Consider the following 14458-nt stretch of genomic DNA (forward strand, 5'->3'; position numbering starts at 1 on the left):
ATGGGAAGAATGTCCGCGTGGGAGAGGCTGAGCCATCCCTGGAGAAAACAGGCCAGAACTGTAAATGTTCAGAATGGAAACAAACCTAACAGGACTCCGAAAAATGGAAGTTGACACTTGAAACCATCAGTGTCAACAGAATCACTATGCAGAAGTACAATAGAGATAGGGAACCTCAGGAGGAGAAAGAGCTGGATGTCAGAGCCCAAAACAAGTGCCCAGAAGCTGTCTTCATGAGGTGCCAGAAGAATGTGCTCAGAGAAGCCTGAGGTCCACACTTGCTCCAACCGGGACAAGGACTGAAGAACGTGCTTCTGGAGGGAGCCAAAGGCATTGTTATTCCCTTTACCAGGAAACTCCTGGCACCGATGTGCGAGCTGGGGACAGCCTGATGCTAGAGACAGGCATATGAAGGGGTGAACCTTAGAGAATGCATGCAGGAGGGCCATTATTCTGCCTGCTCTGTGACTTTCTCTACTGGGAGTCACCTGTATCCTGGGAGATTCCAGGGTTTAACATGATAACCACATCCCACAGCTAGCTGTAATAACCCCATGCAATATTTACAGAGAGGCAGAAAACTGAGTTGTAAGAGGACCCTAGGAGTTATCTGGGCCAAATCCCTCATTTGCAGTCGATGAAACTGAGGCCTGGAGTGAGTGCGATTTGCTGAGGTGCTCCAGATCGCCTGATGACCAGACAGTGTGCTCCTGGGCCCACTGAGCCATCACAGGAGGGCTGATCCAGATGTGACCCTGAGCATGTCACAGGTCTGGAGCAACAGTACACAGAGGGGAGCAGCCCTGAGATGTGATCAGGAGTCCTGGATCTGCGCCCACCTGCTGGATGAGTACCGGATTCCTGCTAACCAATTTCCACCAACTGGGTAGCTTAAAACAACAGACAGTCTTCCCTCACAGTTCTGGAGGCCAGAAGTCCAAAGTCAAGGTGTCAGCAGGGTTGGTACCTTTCGGAGGCTCTGAGGGAAAATCTGTTCCATGCCTCTTTCCTTTGCTTCTGGTGGCTGCCAGCAATTTTTGTCTTGGAGACACATCACTCCAATCTCTGCCTCCTTCTTCACAGGAACTTCACCTCGGTGCATCAAATCTCCCTCTGCCTGGATTTAGGGTCCACCCAGATAATTCAGGAAAATTGCATCGTGAGAGCTCTAAGTTAATTACATCTGCAACACCCCTTTTCCAAATAAAGTCACATTCATAGGATCCAAGCATTAGGATGTGGACATGTCGTTTTAGGGGCCCCTATTCAACCCACTACAGTGACCTTGAGTGTGTCCCTTCCCTCCCTGCACTTTAGTTTCCCTATTTGTAAAATAGCGAGGATGGCAGAAGCCTGTTTATCTGCTGTGGCTCTGGTAGTGTTTGCTTGTCTTCACGGACACCAGTGGATCCCAAAAGACAGTCATCAATCCAGCAGCCAGTGCCATGCTGACCGTGGTTACACGCACAGTTATGCACAATGCAAGTTGAAGTTCATGAAACGTTTCGCAACTCTCCAGAACTTCCTGCAGCCATACGCTTACGAAGGCAGCTGGGGAAGGAGGCTTGTGGTCATACCATGAATAAGCATGTTTTATTCAACTCTGGGCCTCACACCCTTGGGAGGGAGCATTCAACAAGTGCAAGAGGACTGGCCGAGCGTGGGGAGGAGTTTGACAAACACAGCTTGTTGGGGGCTGGGACTAGAGTGAAGCACATGAAACACTAACTTTAGGTGTGAAATTTAAGGGGGAATCAAAAACTCAGGACTCAAGATAAAAATATTTTAATGCCATCTTTTTAAAAATCAAAACTCTTTTCTTGCATTATTTTGATTTAAAAAATACCACATTAAGATATTTTTTTAAAATCTCGATTACTGATGTTTTTGGCACCTCCTTAAATTTTGCCCTTAGTCCCTGCTCTGGATCTATAAGTTACAACTGGAGGGACTGGGGTTGTTTAGTTTGGAGAAGGGACATCTCCAAGGATGTGGTCTCCACCCCCAAATCTCTGAAGGGCAATATGAGGCAGAAGGGCCAACAGGACCCAAGTAGCCCCAGAGGGACCAGTGCGGGGGAATTAAGGGAAAAAATAGCAAGTCCTCAGATACTGGAAGATCTGAGAATCTGATGTGAGGCTGGACTAGATGATCTCTAGGAGCAGCTCTAATACTGTCTGATTCTGCAGATTTCCCCATGTAACTTCTATCATCTTGTAACTGCAGGATAAGGTGAGAAATGCCACGTCTTGCTTCAAAAACTGCAGGGACAGGTACCGGGTCTCCTTGATTTTCGGAAGCCACCCAGATGGCCCTGTTCCATCCTGGGGAGCCTATGAGTGGATCATCCACAACTGTGGAGTGAGGTGAACAGGCCCAAGGTGTCCCATGCACAGGGCAGTGATGGGGCAGAGGCCAGCCTCCTCATCAGCCCCAAATAAGAAAAGTAAAAAAGGAAAGTCAGTGATCTGGGAGATGTTGATAAAAATAACTAAACATCTCTTCCAAAAAAACCCATGAAAAATAAAAAAATAAAAAACAATCTCCCTAAAAATGCATTCCTGTGTACTGCTCACACGCCTGAGTGGCTCCCACCCTGGATAAAATCCACACTCCTTAGAACAACATCCAAGGCTCTTCATGTGGCATCTCCTGGCCCTCACCCCCCGCTTAGCTCCACAGATCTCATGTGTAATCATTTAAATCTTTGGTCTTCCTTAAGTTTCTCAGTTTAGTTATTATACTGATTTTTTTTTCTTAGTTTCTGTATTTTCCTTGAGTTTTATCCTATTTTTAGATTAAAATATAGGGTATCCCTGGACTCAAGTATGTTAATAAATTGCAAACTTTGACAACTTTAAAAATAACACTTACAGAAATAAAATGAGTTATTTCTGCTCATTATTCAACATCTCAAAAACATTTTTATATATGCATTAATTTTTATATGAAAATATTTCTTTCAACATTTTTTGCCCTGGTGCCAGCATGATCTAAAGAGATGTTCACAAAATGTGTCCTAATGATTTGCCATTTTTGGATGAATCAATAAATCATTTATGTGGAGTTGGTTCTGACTTAGATTAAATAATGAATAAAAAGTGTATGTATATATATAATTTTTAAAAAAAATTTTATCGTGAAGCTTATTCTTTAAACCCTGGGGTTAGGTGGAGAATCAACTGTGTGAACACAGAGAAGACAGAGAAAAATTATGCGCACTGCTGTACTGAATTTTGGCTGGTGGTCAGAATTGAGAAATGGATGTTACCACCTTCACCAGGGCTGTCATCACCTGATTTTTGATAATGCTTACACTGATAAAGAACTGTGTACTCTTGCAGAACTTTTACGTATACCATACCACCTGGTCCTCACAACAGCCAGACAAGATAAGCAGGGCAGTGGGAGCCAGCGGAGGCCCCGAGGACTGAAGCACCATGGTCTAGTTCCTGCTCCCAGTTATGGCAGCATCAAGGTGCCAGCACATGCTAGCAGCATTGCACAACCTGCCATCAGTCGTCCTGATAACCCCAGAGGAGGGAACTTTACCACTGTCATACAGATACGGAAACAGGACCTTGGAGAACTCAAGTTCAAGGTGACATAGCTGGTAAGTGACAAAATTGGGGTTTGAACTAGTCTGGTTGGTCTACAGCATGTTTCCCAAAGTCTACTTGAAAGACTTGGGCCTTTCCTCTTCTTCAGGAGAGTGTCAGTGAGATCGAGAAATGACATTCCAGTCAGAGGAGCACAGGATGAAACTGGTCGAGTCTAAAAGGCCCTGTAGTGGGTGTTGCCGAAGTCGAGACTCCTTCTCTTACACATCTACTGGGTTATGTGCCTACAGACTATCCTCACCTCATTAGATTCTCACAATTCCCTAGAGGGGCATACAGTGGAGGGCTGGCCAAGCCCATTTTACAGGCCCACGAGGCTCAGAGAGGCCAAGTGATTTGCTCAAAGTCACACAGCAAAGGTCAGGACAAGATCTATACACTTTTTGTCAACATCATCAGACAAGATAATCCAAGGAGATGTGCCTGGGAGCTGAATTGGGCAGACAAAGGCACTGACCTTTCCTGAGATGGTCTTGATCTGCTTGGAGCTCAGGGGCTCAAAGTCCACACCGATGTAGCCCTCCATGGCGGCAAGCAGATTCTTCCGGAGGCAGCGGGATGAGTTGGCCTCTGTGTGCACCTGCTCCCACCAGGAAGGCTCGTACCAGCCCGGGATGATCCACTGGTATTTGCTGCCATACACGTTCTCCTCGTATGCCTGCAACACATGGGGTGACTGTGAAGGACCAAGGGTCAAGCACTTGTTCAAGGATCTGTGCCCTGCGAGAAAGGTGGAGAGGAGTCAGGCTTCCTCTTACCAGAGGATATACTAATTTTTCTATTACTTGGATCTCCTCTTTGTTATCTCTCAAAGGATCCAAGATAGTTTATGGACAACATGTATACTAAAATAATAAACACTGAATAAAAGTTAAAACACACAGCCTGGGAAAATATAAATTATAATATGTTTACTGGATGTGAACGGAACAGAACATAGATAAGCAGACCGAAGTTTCTAACACTACACATAATTAAGCTGCATATGTCACCATGAACTTCCTGGCTTCCCAAGAGACAAGGGCAACAAGATCATTTTCACAGCTCTCGTTATCGATAAGGAGAGAACGCATCAGGTCTTTGGGGGAAACCCTAAAAAAATGCCTCATACAGAAGATACAGTCAAATTAGTCAGCATGGTGTTGACAGCATCGCTACAACAATGGGTTTCATAAAACTGTTTTTGTTTAGATCTTTATTAAAAGCTGAGGTCACACCTCAAAACACAATCCAGGGGGAGCAATTTTCAAGGGGCCAAGACAATTTAATCTAAGTGTGTCATTTATATAAGATGCCACTTGGCAAACTGAGAAGTCTCTGAATCTTTACCCAAAGCATGGAATGCATAAATTCGAATCCTAAAAAAAGTCCCTTACAGTTATATGCTTTACACACATCTTATTTGATTGTCATTCATATTCACCATGGGAGGTGGTTAGGGCAAGGTTTATTATCCTCATTCTAGAGATGAGGACACTGAAAATCAGAGAGGGAAAGTAACTTTTCCAAAGTTACACAGCCAGGGAGAAAAGTCAGGCCTGGACCCTCTGTCTGCTGACTTTAAAGCCACAAAGCCATACTGCCTTGCCTCCCATTTACACAAAAAAAAGTCATCAGAATGTTTTAAAGCACCTCTACTTGGCTTTAATTCTTCTTGCAATTATTTTATTTCAGAAAAGCATGCTTTTTGATAGCTTCAATACACATAGAGAAATCTCACTTCGTAGGAACGTCATGTTCCGTCAAAATTGGGTCCAGAATAAAGTCTCTAAGAAGCGGTTGTGTTCCCATCAGTACTCAAAATGCCTAGGAGTGACTTCAGAGAACAGGGGTGGAGGGAAATTGCCTCTGTGTACTGTGATGGATGTACACATTTTAAACAATTCTTCAACTCATTCCTGGGGAGCCACCTATATTAGAAGGACATGTTGGGAATCAATTCATGTCACACCCTCTGGTGTGCTTTGGCATAGAACAGGGACAGCATGAGAGCCCAGAGGATGTGGAGAGGAGAGCCTGAGAGATTGTTCTGGACTCCGGGAAGGTTCTGCCTGTTCCACTTAGGCTGCAGGAGGCCACACCAGGACCTGTCCATGGAAGCATTGGTCAGAGCTCACACACAACAGCTTCTGTCAAGTCTAAGAGTTGGAGGGGCACTCCCCTCATGTCCATATCTGGGTAGGCGAATCTTTTCAACCTCCCTTACCACCCGAGAAAGCCCAGCCTGCAGTGTGGAGCCTCTCACCGAGGTAGACGTAGGTTAGAATGTTTGTTCCTTGACTTAAGCTCAGATCCCATATCCGTAGCCTCCACCCATTGGTTTATTAAAGCTTCTGGAGATTAAACAGAAATCGTTTACTGAAAGAGCTCTTCAACTATCTCAGGGCAGTGATCACACTGCCTCATTTCTAGACTCTTCTGATGATATGGGACCTACTCCTTCATTCTACATACTACATTTCCTGTAATGCAGCCTTGAATCATAGTCATTTTCTCAGCAACTACATTATAATGTTGCCCCAATTAAAATTGTGGAAAACACAGAGAATGCCAATATTTTAATTACCTAACAAAATCCCAGTTGAACAAAAGCAGGCAGTCTCCTGGGCTTCCCTCTAATGAATGGGATTTAGTCCACAGAAACTTTTTTTTTTTAAAGAAAAGATAATGCCAGATCCTGGTGGAGGACTAGGCTTTTTTTAAAACAAGGGTCATCCCAGTGATCCCAGGTCATTTAATCAATGGCAGAACATGTGAGATTTCATAACTCTCATCATTTACTGACAGAGAGGGTTGCACATGTATCGAGCCCCTATTATGTATCGGGCCATTTGTATATATTATTTTATTTTCACAACAACCCTATGAGGTATGTGCTATTATCTCAATTTTATAGATGAAGAAATTTGGCTCAGGGATTGAGGAATGTGCCCAAACACATACAGCTAATAAGTCAAAGGGACAAGGCTCAAAGGCCATTTTTGAAGTTCCTTCTTTTCTTAGCAAAACAAAGCAAGAAAAAATTTGGAAGCTTTCTCAATCTTAAAAGGTTGAGGCAAGATGACAGCCCCCCTTATTAGGAAGGCATGCTAAATAAGAGTTAACAGAAAACAGAGGGAGGACAGGAAAAGGCCTTGTAATCAGGAAGGCAGATTTTCCTCCTCACCGAGGACAAAGACAACGTGATCATTAAATGGCAGCACTGAGCAGAGTTAGATCTGCTGTGATAGCTCTTTGACCTGCCATTGTTCCCTTGTGAGCTGTTCCTTGTGAGTGAATTTTCTGGAAAACAGAAGCTTAGTCCATTTGAATGACAACACATGTTGTTTAGAGCATTAGTCAATTACGACGAAGATAAAACTTTTTCTAACCCAGCTTCTGCCCTTCTGGAAAAAAGAATACAGTCAAGTGGCACTAGGTTCTCAGCCATGTGCCAGCTGGGTAACTATGGCACACAGCTCCTTGGGCCTCACTTCTCTCATCTACAGACCATGGACAGCAAAGCCTGCCTCACCGGATTGGGGTAAGAATTAACTGAGATAATATGTGTACCATGAGTGGCAAACACTATGTTCAGAAACATTTTAGCTGCCCCTGTCCCTCCTTTAACTCATAGCTTCATTCTGAACATCAGTCACTGTTATGGCCACCCACAGTGATGCTCTTGGGCTTAGAGAAGACTAACCCAAACACCAAATGGCCACAGATGGTTGAACTGGGAGTTCTTGATCCATTTTCTATGGCTCTCTGTCTCCTCTTTAGTTGTCAAGTCTACACGGTCACTTTTCACTGTCATCAAGTCTCTCTCCTCACTCTGAATTTGCTGCTTTTGAGCTGCCATAGGCTTGGAGAGCAGGGAGACTGGATTGTTAAATATATGCGTGGAACAAAAGTAAGCAGGCTGTGAGTGAGGGTCTAAAAGGCTCTCCTGCAAGGGAAGTGATTGGGCTTAGGTAAATCATCTTCCGTTTAATGCAACTGCAGAAATGCCTCTGGGCCTCCATTCTGATGTTTCCATGTTCAGAATAGCTGGGATTGTTGGACACGTGAGCTCTAAGTAGGTGCTGGTATGCTTGTCTGTGTCCTGGAGGGTGGGACCATGTAAGGAGGGCACTCAATAAATGGTTGTAGAGTGACTGAATGAATGCATTTCCAGTTTCCTCAGTCACTTTGGCTTTCATTTTCTCTGTCCCTGGTATAAATGTGGTTTTAGGACCTGTGGCCACCAAACAGGTGCTACTGTGCAATGATTTGGGCGGGGGGTAGTCCTGAGCTCACGTTCTTCAGCCCCATGAACTGCTTTGGTTCTTATTAGCTGCAGACATGTAACCATGTGAATTTTTAAAAAAAAATCCAATTTCCTCTTTTTGTTAAGTTTCCTTTTGCCTCCTCCCCTCCCCATGCAAGAAGGACATTTCCTCTTCATAGTGAGATTCACAACAATAGTAACAAACCCTCACACCAGTAAAGCAGATCACAGTGGGATGATGCTCTCCCTTCGGTGGCCTTATTTAAGTCTCTTGACAGCCCCATGAGGCAGATGGGGCAGGGACCATTGCTTCCATTCTAGATATGAGGCAGCTGGGGACCAGAGATGTAAAGTGACCTGCCTGAGGTCACACAGCTGGCAGAGCTAAAATCAGAACCCAGAGCAGAGTGCCTGAGAATTTAGAACAGACTGTGGAGGACAGAGGAGATGACAAAAGCGACATGCCATGCTCATACGGTGTTGGAGCCAAAACGAACACGTTGCCACAGGGCTATAAATAGGCCTTGCATTTACTGGAGTCTGCTCTCCCCTTGGGTGGCAGCTCCAACCTCAAGAACATAGCAACACACTGCAAAGTTTGCACGGCAGCATTTGGATGGCAAGGACACGGTTGTTTCCATCAGGGCTGCACTTTGACCCTGACAGGGACAGGGAGGCTCGGGGGTCGCTGCTCTGACCAGCCCCCTCTCTGTCACACGCCAGTCTTGACCCAGCAAGACTTTGAGCAGAAGACATTGAGCAGACTTCTCAGGACCTTCTGGACTTGTTAGATGAACTCCTTCCTAACCAAATAAGACCACAAGCCCTCGAGCACAGATTCCATCTGAGGGTCTGACACGTGGACTCAACACCCAACCAAAAATCCCTGAGAAACTCCCAAAGTTCCTAGGAGAAACCCCATCTCAAAATAGCAAAAGTCTGGGCCGGCCCGTGGCTCACTCGGGAGAGTGCGGTGCTGATAACACCAAGGTCCTGGGTTCGGATCCCATATAGGGATGGCCGGTTCGCTCACTGGCTGGGCGTGGTGCTGACAACACCAAGTCAAGGGTTAAGATCCCCTTACCGGTCATCTTTTAAAAAAAAATAGCAAAAGTCCAATAGGAGTGAAGAGGAAAACAGGGTGAGGAGGTGGGAGGATGTCCCGTGATGTGTTGAAGGCTGGCAGCCCGGGGCTTTGGGTCAAAAGGAAGACAGTCATGCCATCTGTTCTGAAGCAGAAACCACGGCTGGAAAAGCCACTTGGAAAATCATCTCTGGGCATGACACAGAGTGAAATCACAGCCAGGCCTGGGCTTTGGTTTGGCTCAAATCAGAATATGAGGTCTCTTTGTATTTTTTGCAGATAGGAGATGGTCAGTGCCTGGTGCCCGTGTGGCATCTTCACTGATCATTTTAATTAACTTATTTTCCTGGAGTTATTTGTTTTCCTTATCTGATCAACATTAGTCACCCACCATGCACCAGCTTCTTTCAAAGCCCTGTAGATATATGGAGGGGGAAACCCAGTTTCTTCCCTAAAGCAGATCATGTTCTCCAATTTGGGGCATTATTTACTTTTAAAAAATGGACTATTTTTGGATTCTAAGTCGTGAGGAGCAAAGTTTTATGAGTTTTGGAGTAAAACTATTAAATCTATTCACTCCATATTCTCAGATTTTCTTATTTCTCCTTACATTTCAATATGGAAAGACCTCTTGCTACTCTTAACTAATACATAGAATGCTTGACACAATTTTGTGAAATCTGTCAGTAAACTCGCTAGCCCAAAGGTGGCCCATTCTATCTTCAGACTCCAAGATCTTACATAAACAAACAAAAAGAGATTGCTGACATTTACTAAGGGCCCACTGCAGGTGCTATGCAAAGGGTTTTTGCTCATGTAATCTTTACAACAATCCCACATGACAGGTGTTATTATTATGCCCACTTTACAGATGAGAAAACCGAGGCTCAGCGAGTACAGACAACATGCCCAACTTCAGTACTAAGCAGCAGAGCAGGGATTCAAGCCCAAGCCAACTGATTACTAAGGGCCAAGCTTCATCCAGGGTCTCCCGAAATGTCAGCCTCATTGCCTCTCCCTCCTCCCAAGTAAATGAGAAGACCATTGGGCAATTCTCATTTTGCTCCTGATCCTTCAGGAGGAAATAACCCCATGTTGACCCTGGCTTCCAGCCACTGCTCTGTCCTCGTTCCTCATCCCTTTTCAATTCCTGCATCTGTCCTGAAACGGGGTACCTGGAGCTAGGTGGAACAGCCCAGGCAGGGTGTTTTCTCTCCAGAAAAGAGCAGAGAAAGCACCCTATCCTGGGTGAGGACACTGAATCTGAGGTCACCTTGGCTGTCTGGCAGCTGTGCTCACCCTAGAGACCTTAGTCACCATAGTAAACTTGGGGTCAACTGAGACTCCCCAATTCTCTTCTGTTCTCAGCACACAGTGCTCCTCATCTACGCTTCAACCGCCTCAGACTTAGGCAGCTTGATCTGTTCTAATTATAACTTATATTAGAACCATTAGATGTAACATTCTTGAATTTAATCAAATGTTCAGCCTGTTCAAGGCTGCATTCCAACACATTTCACGACTTCTAAAATTCCTATGTCCTCATCCAGGCTATTGACAAAAAGGTTTAAGAGAACAGAGACTGTGGCCCATACCTAGAGACTACAGCTAGAATAACCTCGGTCTAAGAGGAGACACGACTTCTAAAATTCCTATGTCCTCATCCAGGCTATTGACAAAAAGGTTTAAAAGAACAGAGACTGTGGCCCATACCTAGAGACTACAGCTAGAATAACCTCGGTCTAAGAGGAGAAGCTCACTGGGTAGACGATAACTCGCATAGCCGGACTCTCATTCTGTTGACTTCTCCTGACCCAGGGTGCAGGAGGGGGAGCCAGAGCACCACAATGGAAACAGACTTAGTTCCTGTGATAGAGCCCTGATACAGAATTTAAGTCAGAACATCATATGGAGAAAACATCTTTTTTCAGATTAAATTGGGAATCAGGTGAATGGGGATTGAGCCTTGGCTCTGTCACCAACTAGCTAAGCGCTCTCGGACAAGCCCCTCCACCTCTCTGCGACTCTGTTTCCTCATCTGTAAAATGGGATGATCATAGCTGCTTCACATGATATTGAAAAGATTAAGTGAGAAAAGGTATAAAAAGTACTTTATCAACTATCACACACCGGACAGCTGTAAAGGATTCAAGAGTAGATACTGAATAGTGGATAGTTGGTCCTAACCCTAAGACTCTCAGACCTGCTTACAAGGCAGGGAGGGGTCTGGGTCACTTTAGTCTCCCCCGATAACTGGCATCCCCTCTGTGCAGCACACGCAGCAGGGCTTATGGTTAAGATGACTGGACTCAGAATTAGCCTACAGGGCTTAGACAATGGCTGAGACAGGGGACGTGGTCGATGGAGGTTCCTGGCGCCTCCTGTGACTGCACCGCTGGGGCTTTGGCTCCCTGAAAAGAGGAAACAGCAGTGAGCACAACAGTTCAGCTTCTAAGAACCCTGTCTCCAGGCCTATGATCCCACTCACAGGCTGAGCAGTGAGAACGAGTCTGAGAAAAAGCCTCACGAACCTCCCCAGACACAAATGACACAACCTTTTTACTTACACAACAGAACACTTTTGCTGCCATATGCTGGTCAAACTGGCCAAGGATGATGCGCACGTCATTCCCCTGTGGACAGAAGGACACGTATGTGAAGGTGAGCACATAATCGGCACTCCTTGGAGGGCTCAAGGCCATGGTCAGAGAACATTCCTGTGAACCAGGCTCCCAGCCAAGAGCTACACCTGGGCAGGTGAGCAGCGCAAAACCTAGCCCCACCCAACCCAGCCTGTATTCTCTGACCCTCCTTGGTCTCGTGGGCAAGCCATGAAGCAAGCCTGTGCAGGCTGGAGGCTAAAGTTGACAGCCTGAGGAGACTTGGAAATCTCCCCTGCTCTCCTCCAACGGGGACAGGCACACCCTGCAGGGTGCTGAGACATGTCTTACCTTCCTTATACACATGGGGAAACAGGCCAGATGAGGGGAAAGGAACTTCTAATGTCCCCTGGAGACTTAGTGGCAGAGACAAGACCTCAGCCAACCACCCTCTCCTACCCCTACAGTTTTCTAGACTGTTCTACTTTCTTGACAGTCAGCTCCTAAGACATTCGTGGAGCCCACAGAGCTTCCCAACTAAGAGGTTTCAGAGTGTCTTTGAGCTTTGAGCTTTGTTCAAATCTCAGCTCCACCAACAAGGCTTGGGTGGCCTCTGGTGACTCCTTTCCCATCTCAGCCTCAATTTCCTCATCTGCAAAATGGTAGTACCTACTTTACAGGATTGTCAGGAGGACTAATGAGATAATCCTTACAAAGTGCTTAACACAGTGCCTGGCACATAGTGAGGTCCAATAAGAGCTGGATAATATTAGCACTGACTTTCCCACAGCCCATCCGTCTTTATTTCTAAGGAATTTGAAAGCTCTATAAATGAGATTACATTTATTATTTCAGTGTGATTAATAGGTCTATACTCTACAAGAGCCCCTGTGACTCATTCATTCAATAAACATTTACCGAGCATCTGCCTGAGGCTCCCTCCTGGGTCAGGGTAATGAGCCCTTGGTCACTTTCTGGGGCACTGGGATCCAGGCTGGACCCACACCACAGAGAACAGGATGAAGGAGGATAAGGGGACAGCTACCAGGAGGCCAGCGGGCCCTGGACACACACCTGATCCCCTCCCGTCACCTCCTGCCCTCCATAGTGAGGCCCAGCCTTGCAGTAGTGCCACCTCCCTGTCGCTCATCCGTCCTCTTCCAGCCGGCCCTTTGATGCATAAAGAAGAGAAACATGCCTTTAATGATCAGTTTTTAGCATCTTTCAAAATTGGAAAGTGCTGACTGGGAGGCCATTTTACTCATCATGTACTTTAGCAAAATAAAAAAGGCCTGGATTCTAAAATCATCCTTCGTTTGCAAGCAAGAATGGAAAGAAATGGAAAAAAAAAAACTTGCTCTGAAAGGACTTTAAAAGATCGTTTACAGAGCAGTTGAAGGAAGGCAAGCCTTTGTCATCACCACGTCTGCAATGCTATAAAAAGTTCTAAACTGCTTCCGTTCTGTGGACATGCTCCCAGGCATGATATAGGGCCTTTCTGCTTGCTTGTTAAAATTTTTCAGCATTTATTGCTGCTAACATTATCCATCCATCCATCTAACCTTCCTCCTTCCGTCCATTAATCTATCCAGCCAGCAAACATTTATTGAGCATCTACTTTGTGCCAAGTCCTGTGTTGCTAAACATGGTCTAGTAGAAACAGCTTATTGGATTTTGGAGTCACAGAGGCCTGGGTTCAAATCCAAGCTCCACCACTGACCACTCGTAGTTGCATACCTGGGTCTTAATCTCCTGGAGCTTCAATTCCCTCACATCTGAAATAGGGAAAGCCCTACCAACCTTGCCCAGTGGTTGCAGGATTCATCGTAATGAAACCCACCCGCCAGCTTCCATGATGCTCTCTCCTGGCTCCCCTCCTACCTTCCTGGCCACTCCACACAGACTCCAGTGCATCAGCTCCTCATCTTCCTGCCTCTCCCCAAGTGCGTGTGTTCTGGCCTTAGCTCTGTGCTCTCACTATTCTCCCTGGGCAACCTCATTTATGTCCCTGGACACAACTGCCCTCTGTGTGCTGTGAACTCCCAGATCTCTCTTCCCAGCCCCAGTGTTCTTCAGCCTCTTACTGGACACCTCCTGTTGGATTCTCCCAGGCACTTCCAGCACAACACGTCCCAGGCCAAACTCATCATCTCTCCCAAGAAGTCCCTCCTCCTGCTGTGTCTTCCATCTCACATTCATCCAAGTTGGAAACTTGGGAGTCATCTTAGCTGCCCCTCTCTGTCACCTCCCACATCCCAGCAATAACCAGCACCTGTTGGTTCTGTCTGCTCACTGGCTCCCGAATCATCCCCCTCCCTCTGGTCCCACTGCCCTGGGATCAGTCACTGTCGTTCCCTACCCGGTGAACAGAACAGCCTCCCAACTGGATCCCTGCCTTTAATCCTGCCTTTTCCACTTCAGTCTCCACAGAGCAGACAAAGGGATCATTCCAAGATTCACATCTGATTGTGTGAAGTCTTTCCATGGCTCCCCGAGTTTTATAGATCAGACTCTGAGCACCTTAGTAGAACATTCAAGATTCTTTACTGACTCCTGCTCACTTCCCTATCACATTGAGAATGAGGTACCAGCAGTTCCCTAAAACAAGACTGCTGTTCATTCATTCATTCATTCATTCATATTCTTACTCTGCCCCCTCCTTCTTTCTGCAAGCTTGTCTGTCCAGAATGCCCTTGTCTCCCATCCCACTCACTCTGCCTGGATAGTTTCTACTCACACTTCCTGCCTTAGCTCAGGCTCCCCCCCCCGAGAAGCCATCTCTCTGTCCCATCAGGATTGGTGGCCATTTCCTCCTCTGTGGCCCTGGAGCACTCTGCGCTTCCTTCCATCGTGGCACAATCCACTTACTTGTCTGTCTTCCCCACTGGACCGAAAGTAACTTGAC

At 46.0% G+C, this 14458-nt stretch overlaps 1 protein-coding gene across 1 annotated transcript in view; it reads right to left on the minus strand.

Annotated features, from left to right (window-relative positions):
• GABBR2 (gamma-aminobutyric acid (GABA) B receptor, 2) overlaps window positions 1–14458 on the minus strand; it is a 299076-nt gene that overhangs the window by 183468 nt on the left and 101150 nt on the right. The window contains exons 5-6 of the mRNA XM_008575182.1: window positions 11521–11586; window positions 4078–4278 (exon numbers count right to left, since the gene is read on the minus strand). Coding sequence (XP_008573404.1) covers window positions 4078–4278; window positions 11521–11586 — 267 coding nt within the window. The remainder of the gene's footprint in view (window positions 1–4077; window positions 4279–11520; window positions 11587–14458) is intronic.

Source organism: Galeopterus variegatus, unplaced genomic scaffold (assembly GCF_000696425.1).
Source record: "Galeopterus variegatus unplaced genomic scaffold, G_variegatus-3.0.2 Scaffold1151, whole genome shotgun sequence".
NCBI lineage: Eukaryota > Metazoa > Chordata > Mammalia > Dermoptera > Cynocephalidae > Galeopterus > Galeopterus variegatus.